Source organism: Arachis duranensis, chromosome 4, assembly GCF_000817695.3.
Source record: "Arachis duranensis cultivar V14167 chromosome 4, aradu.V14167.gnm2.J7QH, whole genome shotgun sequence".
NCBI lineage: Eukaryota > Viridiplantae > Streptophyta > Magnoliopsida > Fabales > Fabaceae > Arachis > Arachis duranensis.
The window spans coordinates 110,853,868-110,866,184 of NC_029775.3; the positions used below are offsets into that span (position 1 = coordinate 110,853,868).

General features: G+C 31.9%; 2 protein-coding genes across 2 annotated transcripts; one reads left to right on the top strand and one right to left on the bottom strand.

The window, feature by feature from the left end:
• Positions 1-1,758: 1,758 nt before the first annotated feature.
• LOC107485863 (probable polygalacturonase) lies at positions 1,759-5,935 on the top strand. Its single transcript, XM_016106403.3, has 6 exons — positions 1,759-1,896; positions 1,983-2,321; positions 3,668-3,788; positions 4,519-4,693; positions 4,779-4,849; positions 5,050-5,935. The coding sequence occupies exons 1-6, from the start codon at positions 1,864-1,866 to the stop codon at positions 5,757-5,759; spliced, it is 1,449 nt and encodes a 482-aa protein (XP_015961889.1). The 5' UTR covers positions 1,759-1,863; the 3' UTR covers positions 5,760-5,935.
• A 457-nt stretch (positions 5,936-6,392) lies between these two features.
• On the bottom strand, positions 6,393-11,545 carry LOC107485865 (mitogen-activated protein kinase homolog MMK2). The gene is made up of 6 exons (XM_016106406.3): positions 11,058-11,545; positions 9,320-9,449; positions 8,515-8,652; positions 7,926-8,258; positions 7,289-7,472; positions 6,393-6,970 (listed from the first exon to the last, which is right to left on the bottom strand). Exons 1-6 carry the CDS (start codon positions 11,225-11,227, stop codon positions 6,795-6,797), a joined length of 1,131 nt encoding a protein of 376 aa, XP_015961892.1. The 5' UTR covers positions 11,228-11,545; the 3' UTR covers positions 6,393-6,794.
• Between the last annotated feature and the right edge of the window lie 772 nt (positions 11,546-12,317).

Sequence of the window (12,317 nt, forward strand, 5' to 3'; positions counted from 1 at the left end):
CCGTTAGATGTGATCAGAAAATAATGTAAAAAAAATTATCTCTAAATCTATTATTTTTATTTTTCTTAAAAAAAAAATTGATCATTGGCAAAAATTCTGCTTTCAGTGAAAATAATTTTTTTATTTAAAAATATATATTTAGTATCTAGTTATTCTTTTTATTTAGTTTTAGATCTTTTAAGACTTATTTACTCTTTGTATTTTAAAATTATTATTGTCTGTAATATAAATTTTTAAATATTATTTCGGTAATTTATCTTTTATAACATAAATATTACTCTGATATCATGAATTCATTGCCAATGTTTCATCAATTATTAAGACGAGAAATTGTAAACACAGGTAAATAAGAGGTTTTATAATTTCAATGAAATTATGTCTACTACTTGAAATCGTTGGGGTAATGGGGGAGAAGGAGCATTCGCTGACAATGATTGTTATATTCCTTAACAAGTTTTGTTTAAGGAAAAAAAGCCTTCAAAGCATAGGCAAAATTATAAGAAAAGCACTCATGAATTTGGAGAAAGAATGATGTCAAAGACAAATAAATGGATCATGTTTCAAGGTTCAACTATTATTTAAGACTTGCACTCAACTTTCATTCCTTTCTATGTTATGCCTCCTTAAGTTAATTACTTCCTTACGCATAAAAAAAAGTAGCAAATGCTTTAAGAATTAACAAAACGCTTATGTAGTATAAACCACATAACTTTTAGGAACTAATGTAATAATTGAAATGTCTAAAGTGCATCGAGTTAAAATTGATAATAATGTATCATTTAAATGTAAAATTATATTAAACTTTGTATTATCAAATAATATCGATGTATTGAAGTTAAAAGAAATTAGATGAATTTAACATCGATCAATCACTTAAAAATTGTTCAGACTCAGCTTAATAAGAGTTGGAAATTTATGTTGCGGGCTATTGACCCGACAGGTCATCAATTTATACACGAAAAAATGAACTATGTGTTATTCTACCTCCTGAAAAAGACCTGAACAGTTGTTAGAAGCTTCTGCCTTTTAAATAGACGGGTTCGTAGCAGAAGATCCACCCAAGTACAAGGTAATATAAATAGGAAAGGATCTACTCCTCTTCCAAGATACGTTATCTTTACCTTAATTAACCGTCTCGTCGTATAGACACTTTCTTTAACATTTGAGTATCTTTACAGGTAGTTTCATTTGCTGACACGCCGACGATCGTAGCAGCACATTTCTTTGCAAAACTTGCGTTCAGGTCCGAAAACCTTCCTCTCACCAGTAGTGGCTCTCGACTCAATATCCAACCGAACTCGCATCTTGACGAACAATCGAACATAAACCAAAAATACTATGTGCACATAAATGTAGTTTAATTTATTTTTTATGTATGTTTTATACTAATAAGTATTTTTAATAACTAATTTAATATACATCTAATATAGTTGATTAAAAATCTAAGTATGTATGCAATATTAATAGTAGTACTTAATTGTTTAATGAAAAAAAAAATTCTCGAATTCAAATTGTTATGAAAGGAGAAAGACTATCTAAAATGATAAAGTAAGCTATTAATCCTATTAAATTTATAACTTTTATCGCATACAAATTTCATTACCTTAGTTCAGAAATAATTAAATACTTATTTTCTTACTTTCTCGCTATATTCATTTGAGAGTAATTTTAACACTCCAAGTCTCTAGTTTCCACGCTCATTGGATGATACACAAAATTTACTCTGATTAGTTGTAAAATTGTCTACTACCTATTGGACATTGGTCATAACACAACTTCCACTATAAATAATACCTGACATAATATCACTCTTCCAAATACACCATAAACAAAATCCAAATTAAAAAGGTCATTTTTCTAAAGATGAAGCTCTTGTGGAAACCTCACATGATGAAGGTACAAGCTTAAGTAACACCCTTTTCCCACTTCTTCATTTTCAAACAAACTTTTGTTTTCATGAATCATTTAATTGTTTTATGCAGGCAGTTTCTAGAGCAATCTTTGCTCTATTCTTTGTGGCAATGCTAAGTTCAGGGATTGGAGAGAGTAGAAAATCCAAGATTGTAACAACTTCATTTGAGTACAATGCAATAAACTGCAGGGCACACACTGCATCATTGACGGATTTTGGTGGTGTTGGTGATGGAAAAACATCAAACACAAAGGCATTTCAAGCTGCAATTAGTAATCTGAGTCAGTACGGTTCGGACGGCGGTTCCGAGCTCTATGTTCCGGCCGGCAAGTGGCTCACCGGAAGTTTTAGCCTCACCAGCCACTTCACACTCTATCTTGACAAAGATGCTGTTCTACTTGCTTCTCAGGTATCTCAATTTTTTTCTTCACTCATTCTTTAATCTAGGCTAATTAAGTTATAATACACAATAATCAATTACTAAATCAACTAACCATTTTTAAGATTAAGCGATATTACGAACGATACCGTTTTATATAATACTTAGTATTTTTGTATTTTATGAAACATGACACTAATCTAATTTTGAGAAGTTAAATGTCACTTTTTGTTTTTGATATTAGAGTGGTAATGGTGTTCTTTTGAAATGTGAACTGTTAGAGTATTTTTCTTAAACGTGGAATTGTTTAATTAGAGAAATAGAAATTAGACCGTCTAATTTATTAGAAGTCTGATTTGTAGAGGTACAAAAATTGAATTGTCTGATTTATAAGAGGTACAAAAATTAGACTGTCTAATTTATATTAAAAAAAATAAAAAACACCAAAATATTATAATATTAAAATATATTTCCACTTTTATTTTCATACCAAAAAAAAGATTTGTTAAATGTACCATCCCAACAAAGCTTTTTCCATCTTTAGTTGTTTTATCAAATATTAAGATAAGTTTCTTTTTCACTATTTCACTACACATTTACATATATGCCCTGCCTTTGATAGTGTACCACGAATCTGCGTCTGATTTGAATAATTTTTATGAAAAAATAATAATTTTTGTTTTGTATTTTATTAAATATTTTTTTTTCTCTTTGTAAAATTTAGAAAACAAAAAATGTAATCACAAACCAAATACACCTTATCAATGTATAAGTTAGTGCTGTTAATTATGTTGAACCACCCATATTTTAGCCATATATAATTTTGGCTAGAACATTTTCCCAGGCCAAATAAATAATTTTGGACTAATTTTTCTTGCATATTGAGCCAACCTATACTATTCTACTCTTAGATAGAGTAATTGGAAAGATGATTTTTTGAAATGATATATGTTGGCAATTTTATTTTATTTTTGGAAGAATTCATTGAATTTCATTAAAGAATGTCAATATCATATAGACATAGCCCTTTAATGAAATAGAAATAGTACGTTTTATGAAAGGAATCACGTGACTCACAAAATGATGGAAGCAAAGAATGGTGTCACAAGTTCCCTCACTTTTAGCCCAACCTAAAATATGAGAACAATATTCTTAAATATAATTCATGAAAGCAAAAAAGTGAAAAAGAAAAACCATTGTCTTATCACCTTTTGGAATACACACACCAACTCTGCCGGTGCCATAGTGTGGTCCATTACACTTTCGTCATTTCGTCGTTTCTTATTTAGTAGGACATAAGCTTCCACATGTGCTAAATTTGCCACTTTCATATGTTTTCTTTTAATTATTAATTAATTTTTAATAAAATGGTTTAGGATATGAGTGAGTGGCCAACCCTTTCGCCCCTCCCATCATACGGTAGAGGAAGAGATGCACCAGCTGGAAGGTACCAAAGCTTCATATTTGGAACAAATCTAACTGATGTTATCATCACAGGTATGAACCTTTTTTTTAAGGAAAAAAAAGTACAAAGATTCAATATTGAATCTCCAAAAAAAAAAAGTACTAATTAGTAATTATCATAATTTACTTGTTTCAATTAAGGGTGGTAAAATCAGGCTGTCAAAAGTTCACCAATAACCGGGTCAGACTAAAATAGGTGGTTAAAAATTCTAGCCCGTTCCGTATTGTTGGTGGACAAGGACAACCCGCCATAAATGGCTTTTTTTGAAAAGTTTAAAATTTGTTTTATGAAGTTAATTAAATAAAATTTATAACTTGAATTTATAACTTGATAATTAATTAATTATAAAAAATATTTGATAAAATTCATAAATTTAAAAAAACAATTTTTTGTTCTTTGAATTATCTACGATATTTTTTAATTTGACAAGGTAAAAACTAATTTAAATAACAAAAAATTAACATAAATTTATAAGTGTCTGCCGACTTGTTCTGTCATGCCAAGCCTATGAAATATGAATTAAGCGGGATGGTTTGACAAGTATTTTTTCTTTGGTGGCCTCAGTTAAATTAAGTTTAGTATGCCTTTTCGGCAAGTTAAACGGACTCGTTTTGGCTGGTTTTGTAGCGATTGTCACCCCTAGTTTTAATATACTAAATGGAGTAATGAGATGATGATGAATTGATGTTTGTTGAATAAATAATTAAATATTGATATTAATGAGGTACCAAAAAGAATATTGAGATGGTTTTTGGTAAACAGGGGAAAATGGGACCATTGATGGGCAGGGTGCATTTTGGTGGCAACAGTTCCACAGAAAGAAGTTGAAGTACACAAGGCCCTACCTCATTGAACTTATGTACTCTGATAACATTCAAATCTCAACTCTAACTCTCCTTAATTCCCCATCATGGAATGTTCACCCTGTTTACAGCAGGTAACCCCTCACTTCCATTGAATTAAATTATAACAAAAGTTTTAACCTTTAATTCTCCTTTAACAAAATATTCTACATTATGCAGCAATATTATTGTGCAAGGAATCACCATCATTGCTCCTGTCTCATCTCCAAACACAGATGGCATCAACCCAGGTTAGTAAAGATTTGTTTAATTAACGAGTGCATCATTCCTTACTTAATAAAGAGTCTTTAAGGATGAGCCTTGTTGCTAACTCCTTATAACTTTTCTTCACCTTTAAATCAATGTATTTGGTTGCAATGGGTTTTGATACATTAATTTACCAATGTTTGTACTGAAATGTTTTATCTCATTTCAATTTTGATCCTATCAGATTCCTGCACAAACATAAGAATTGAAGACTGCTACATAGTTTCCGGGGATGATTGTGTTGCAGTCAAGAGTGGATGGGACGAGTATGGCATAAAATTCGGTTGGCCAACAAAACAACTAGCCATCAGAAGACTAACATGCATATCACCATACAGCGCAACCATCGCCTTAGGAAGTGAGATGTCCGGCGGCATTCAAGATGTCAGAGCAGAGGACATCACAGCAATCCAAACAGAATCAGGCGTAAGGATCAAGACGGCGGTAGGAAGAGGAGGGTTTGTGAGGGACATATATGTCAAACGGATGAACCTTCACACTATGAAATGGGCATTCAAGATGACCGGCGACTACAATTCGCATGCCGATAGCCATTATGATCCCAATGCATTGCCTGAGATCAAGGGGATTAACTATAGAGATGTTGTTGCTGAGAATGTTACCATTGCTGCAAGGTTTGAAGGGATATCCAATGACCCTTTTACTGGAATTTGCATTGCCAATGTGACAATAGGGTTGTCTGCAAAGGCCAAGAAACAACCTTGGACTTGTGCTGATATTGAAGGGATGACAAGTGGGGTTACTCCTCCACCTTGTAGCTTGTTACCTGATCAAGGTCCACAAAAAATCTCAGCTTGTGATTTTCCTCAGGAGCCTCTTCCTATTGATAGCTTGGAGCTTAAGAAATGTGCTTCTACTGTGCTACTTTCCTAGTTTCATGAGCTATATTTATGGTTGGGGTGTATTTAGCCTATGTACCATATTTATATGTTTTGAGAGAAGTGTTTTTATTGTCTTCTTTTTTCTTTTTTAATCTTGATAGCTTGGGGTTTAAGATATGAGATCCTTGCAATTATAGTAATGAAAATGGAAAATGGTTTTCTTTTCCCTATGCTTGGCTTGATATTACTGCTAGTTTTTAAAAGCTAATATTAATAGAAATTTGCTGGTTTTAATCATGACATGAGGATCTTATACAGAATTGATGCACTTGAGCATAAGACTCAATACAGTAAGGATAAATTAAATTGAAACAACCTAATAGGAAAAATTATACTTAACACCCCTTAATTTGTCATGCTTGTGTAAAATAGTTTTACACTGAATTCAATTACGTAACGTCATTTCAACCAAAATTACCACCATTTACATTAACTGTGTAAATAGTCATCCAAAAAAACGAATGTGATTGAATGACTTTGTAAAACATTTTATACGGAGTGTATCAAAATTACACACTTCAAAATAATACAAAAACATTAAATGCCATATAACCTATATATCTGAATCTGAAAGGTTAGTGTATGGTCCTACAAATAAAAAGGTATCTATGTAATACCATCTAACTATAAGTAAAGAAATCAATGCAGTTTAGCCAAATAATAATCCTAGTAACTAGTAGGATTCATGACAGGCAAGCATGTAAAAAAGAGTATTAGAGCATTACATTTTTGTCTCACAATTTATGTCTCTACAAATGAAAACTTCTATTCCTATTTTTTCTCTCCATATTAACACAAATGTGTGATCCCTAACATAAACTACAAATACCTGAAGAGACACCTCAACAACAAATCTCATTGAATCTGAACATAATTTACCCAAAATAAAACAAAAAATAAATTATTATATCTCAACATATCCAACATGTTTCATGTCTTGTGGAAACTAACAAACTTCCTAAGAAGTGTTTCACATCAGTTATGAAGTATTTTCACTATGGACATGCAACAGTCAAATGCAAAATTCTCAATAAATAGGTGGATCAGGATTGAACATCACAGATTCTCTCCAGATGAGTTCTTTGATGTCTTCTTCAGTGAATGATGGTTGCTCGAAATCAAAACTGAAAGGTCTCGCGCAAACAGGCTCCTCGTTAATATCGTGAAGCGGTGCCAGGTACGGGTGAGACAATGCCTCATCAACTGCAAAGCAACACAAAACAAAACAAATTAGTTTAGATTCAACAAAAATATAAAATGAAATAAAATAAAATAAGATAAAATAAATCCTGCATTTATAGAAGACTACTTCAGATTTAATTTAACTTGTATACATTATCAGCAGAAAATAGTTTTACAATCTTGCATCAATGTTGGATTACAAAGATGCCATAATAACTTCATAGTTTGTAACATTTAAACTTGAGAGGAGAAAAGAATTCAGACAATGATCTTGATGTTGATGACAATTTTATTTAATCTGTTTGTTCTAAATTAACAAATCATTGAAGGTTGTTTTACCTGTAATGCGCCTGTTTGGATCAAACACAAGCATCCTTTCTAACAAATCAACAGCACCGGGAGACATGTTCGGAAATCTAGCAGCGAATTGCTGCCTTGGATATTGTGGAAGCTGTCTTACATATCTACGAGCGTTATCACTCCGTAGAAATCCAAGGCTGGCGTCATCAGGTGAACCTATGAGCTTTTAAAAGCAAATAAAAAAGAAAGGAAAACACTATACATAAATTTCTCAACAAGAAGAAAATCCAACATAAAGTGTGAGAATTTATAATCTCTACAAAAAGATGCATGGCCTATATCAATCATTGCAAAGTATCAGATAGTATGCATCATATGTTACTCCACCTTATTTTGTAAAAAAAAATAATAATAATAAGGAAAAAAAAAAGGTAATGGATAATTCAAGTTCATAGGATCCACTTAGAAATGCTAATGTTGATAATCCAGTGGAGGAAACATGCATGCAAGTTTAAATTTTATTGTTAAACATTGTCACACAAAAATTCAAATTCGAATGGTGAAAACAATTATATATGGATCCAAAATTCTGATATATGGAAGAAACAAAAACAAATTAAAGCATGCATTCAGAATTCAGCATTAAAAAGTTTCATCCAAGTTCTCAAATTAATACCTCTGTGATCAGTCTCAGCTGATGAACATAATCTTTTCCGGGAAAGAGGGGTTGTCTGGTCATTATTTCACCGAGGATGCAACCAACAGACCATATATCAATAGCTGCAGTATATTCTGAACAATTAAGAAGCAATTCTGGAGCTCGATACCATCGAGTAACCACATATTCAGTCATAAAATCAGTTTCAGATGTAGTTCTAGCAAGCCCAAAGTCTCCGATCTTAAGGTCACAGTTTGCATTCAGTAGCAAGTTGCTAGGCTTTAGATCACGGTGTAAGACATTTGCTGAATGTACATATTTGAGTCCTCGTAACAACTGATACAAAAAATACTGCAAAATATACCTTATCAGTTTCTGTGAGAGAAAAAGTATAATTACATTTGGGCCAAAATACGGCAAAGGAGAATTCACCAAGGAACCGTGGTGTTCATTAAAATTTTTCAAATTCCTGAGAATCTTGCATTGTAAAATCATTCCTATGTAAGGTTTTTAGTGTGAAATTCCTAGGAATGTAAAAACATTCTTGTATCCACACGTTCCATAAAATGCATATGCTAAAGCCTAAAAGAAAAGAAGTTGTGCTAACCCGACAATGATCATCGGTCAATGGTTGATTGGAACGAATTATTTGATGCAGATCGGTATCCATTAACTCATAAACAACATACACATCATTGAAGTTCTCCTTCTGTGGTGGTCTTATAATGTCTTTAAGGGCTATCACCTTCACCAGAAAGTAAAATAAGAAAATTTAGATCATCATATCAACATCCCAATCAATCAACTTTCATGAATCAAAGTGAACATATAGCTAGAGACTGGCTGGCTTAGAAACAAGCATGAAGTATCGATCCATTTTATCATTTAAGCACAAGAAAAAGTGAAAAACTGACTCCGCCATCAAATGCCTAAGAAAACATACATACAAACATCAAAAAAGGACACTTAACATGATCTAATTTACTACATTCAAGAGCATGTTTTGGGTTGCTAAACTTCAATTATATGATCATGAAAATCAGATACATTACATGGAAGTACAGAACAGTATGGTTCAGTAGAAGAATTTCCATCCTAAAAAACATAAACCAAGACATCTACATTGTATATTAATGTATGCATAAGGGAAAAAATCATTAGAAATTTGAATCCTATCTAGAGTTCAAATCTATGAATTATACCACATGGTTAATGCATTACTAAGAGCTTTAACATATGAGAAAAATAATAAAAGAACAAAATCATATGAAAAACAGGAAAATGCATATTTCCAAACAGATAAAAAATGACATTGCCTTATCCCAAAATCAAAGAGAAAGAAAAGAAGCAATACTGATGAGGGAAACAAGATTCAAATGTAAGAATGCGGACAAAAAGTTAACCAAAATTACATTTTCATGATCCATGTGACGGAGAAGTTTAATTTCGCGTAAGGTCCTTTTGGCATCTATTCTGTTGTCAAATGCATTGCCAACCTTCTTAATGGCAACTTCATCACGTGTCTCCGCATTCACAGCAGCACTGGAGGAAATGTAGAATAGTATTAGTCCATCACAATGTTTATAAACGAAGAATCTAAATCACATGAATCATTGAAGACAATATAATAGTCAAGTGCATCAAATTATAATAACCATCCACAAGTATATACATCCACTTACACTGATGAGTCTAAAAATACCACGAATTGCACTATTTACAGTGTCAACATTACCAAAGATACCATAAGAATGATTTTAGATTGGCTTTTCTATAGGAAAAAAGTACTTTAATGAAAAGAAAAAACAAAACAAAATTTTAAGAAGGTATTTAGTGAATTCTATATAAAAAAGGTACTAATTTATTTTGTATCCAGATAAAAAGCCAATCAAAATGAACTGTTTATCGCATTTAAATTTCGGCTTGAGCAGAACAATAGCAGTAGTAGTACAGAATGCATCTCTCCGTCCCCATTATCTAGATCTATCTATCTACTATTTTTCCCCCCTAAGAGCTTGTTTGGAATGCTAGGAATTAGATTTCACTCAAGAGTTGAATTTTTTTTTCTGGCTTTGGAACAACTAAATGAATGATTTGAATTCCTTTGAGAATTCCAATTCTCATGTTTCCTTCATTTGTAAATCAGACCAAAAAGGGTCTGATTTCCAAATCAACTCTCACACTCTTCAAACTTGAATTCTATTCCATTAATATATTGTAGTCATTCCAAATCATGGAATTGAGTTTCAAATAGAAATGAATTCTTTTCTTAAAGGAAATAGAATTCTTTTCTCATGTTAAATGGTTTTCAAACAAGCTCTAAAATGATCACTCATTTGTAATCCTATCTCCAAGTTCAAACATGAGAAAATAATATAACTGCTGTGATGTGCTCAAAGAAAGTATCTCAACTTCTTCACCAATATGAAAATAGATCCTTATCTCTGGAAATAATAGAAAAGAATTTCATTTTATGGTTACCTGAAGTCAATAAAATAGGTTGTCACAAGTCAAAGGCAAGTACAGATGAAAAAGAAAATGAAAACTGTAGGTTATGACACACAGATAGCTCCAAACAAAAGTAAATTAAGCTGAAAAACAAGATAATGTAAGGCACAATACAAAATGTGCAAAACTATATCCTAAATAAATTCCATAAGAGTGAATCTCGAGTCCCTATCAATTTCAATTAAGTATTTCTCTGAAACTCAATCAATGACCAAAAATAGTACATTTTTGAACTGTAGAATCACAATCAGCTCAGCTAATAGCTCAAATTCAGCTCATAAATCACACAAACCCCAATACTAAAAGCATTGAATATAAGTTACAACACCATCCACCTGAAGAAATAACTAACAAAACCACTTCTAAATTCTAAATTCTGAACTAAACTGAGTAAACTCCCACTTACATTCAAATTCAGATTCAACAAAAAGCTTACGATTGTCATCACAATTCACTTCCTTGCTTTCAAAGTCAACCATTCCAATACCCCCCAAAAATAGAAGATGCAAGCAACAAATAGATCAATAAAGGACAACCCTTTTCACAAAACACACACCAAACAGCAAAACCAACTGATGAAGCAAATCAATCCAACAAAATAACCACAACCCCAGAAAAAAAAAATCTTTTTTTGTTCCTTACCAAACAATACCATAAGCTCCTCTTCCCACAGGGCGTATGGGGGGAACATACTTCCTTGAAACCTCAAAGAGGTTGCCATAGATATTGTACTGAACATAGCGTCCACCATGAGTTGGAATTCCTCGAATGTTGTTGTGGTCAGCTAAAGAAGGAGCTGACTCAAGAGCCATATCTCTTCGCTGCTGAAGGGTCAGAAACTCAGAATCAAAGATGGTGAAAAAGAGGAAGAATCAAAGGGAAAATGAAGAAAGGAATGATTTTTAAAGGGAAGAAGCAAAATTGGTGAAATGGGGTGGTAGTGAATTTAGAAGGGACGTGTCGGTAGGAGCAATAGTAAAAGTCTTTTACATTTCAATCAAAGGACACAGTGGAGGAGAGAGAAAGTGTACGAGTTTCTGTGCCCCAGAGAGAGAGTGTGTTAGGTGTGTTTGTGTGAACATTGAAGTTCAAACGTTATTGGAACTGGAGTGTTAAAAAAAACACGCTCGTGTGAACCCGTGAACAAGTTGGCACATTGATTTTGTTTTACTTTTCTGTTTTCTATTTCGGTTTCTTTTTCTAAACATTGGTGTCTCCCATTTTTTCTCCCCGTCAATTTAGAGTTTGTTTTGTGAATGATTTTGAGGTTAGTTTTTTGTTCCAAATAAGAAACTTTTTTTAATATTAGGTAGAATTGACTAATTGAGTTCATATTTGATACTACTTGTTTGCTTTTGTATGTTTCTTTGGATCTAAAACACAGGTTTTGATTTTGGGCGTTTAGGGTTTTTCCCCATTTTCTGTTGAAATTTTCTATTCCTTTTTTTAAAAATCATAATATGGTGTTTACTTTTAAATTCAGCTAAAAGGATTATCAAAATGTTGTTATAATGCTAAGAACAAGAAGTGAAGAAAAGAATTGTCTTTAACTTTTCCAAATTTTCTTTTTGAAAAAGAAATGGGACAAAATGTATCAATCAAGAGTCAATATGCTTAAAAGTTAGGAGCCATGGGCAAATCACGAATGTTCCAGTCAACGTGATTTGGAATTAGAACAAGGTGGTAGACTTAACCCATTTGGTTATTTTCAGTTTGAATTTAGGTAACGTGTTTAGAAAAGTTAAAGTAAACTTATTATTAATAGAAGTTTGAAATTTTTTTTAAAAAATACATAAAAATGTATTGAAATTTTAAATTTTATATTAATTTATAAATTTAGTTTCTAAATATACTATTTATTTTTTAGTTTTATTTGTCAAATAAGTATTTTGTTAACCGTAT

What these genes read in the sequence shown, in the direction of transcription:
- LOC107485865 (XM_016106406.3), bottom strand. Translation starts at nt 11,227, where the DNA reads ATGGCTCTTGAGTCAGCTCCTTCTTTAGCTGACCACAACAACATTCGA. An exon ending in TGACCGATGATCATTGTCGG is followed by an intron (nt 8,259 to 8,514) that starts GTTAGCACAACT and finishes TATATTTTGCAG; the next exon opens with TATTTTTTGTATCAGTTGTT. An exon ending in TCCAAACAGGCGCATTACAG is followed by an intron (nt 6,971 to 7,288) that starts GTAAAACAACCT and finishes GTTGCTTTGCAG; the next exon opens with TTGATGAGGCATTGTCTCAC.
- LOC107485863 (XM_016106403.3), top strand. Translation starts at nt 1,864, where the DNA reads ATGAAGCTCTTGTGGAAACCTCACATGATGAAG. An exon ending in GGAAACCTCACATGATGAAG is followed by an intron (nt 1,897 to 1,982) that starts GTACAAGCTTAA and finishes TGTTTTATGCAG; the next exon opens with GCAGTTTCTAGAGCAATCTT. An exon ending in GTTCACCCTGTTTACAGCAG is followed by an intron (nt 4,694 to 4,778) that starts GTAACCCCTCAC and finishes TACATTATGCAG; the next exon opens with CAATATTATTGTGCAAGGAA.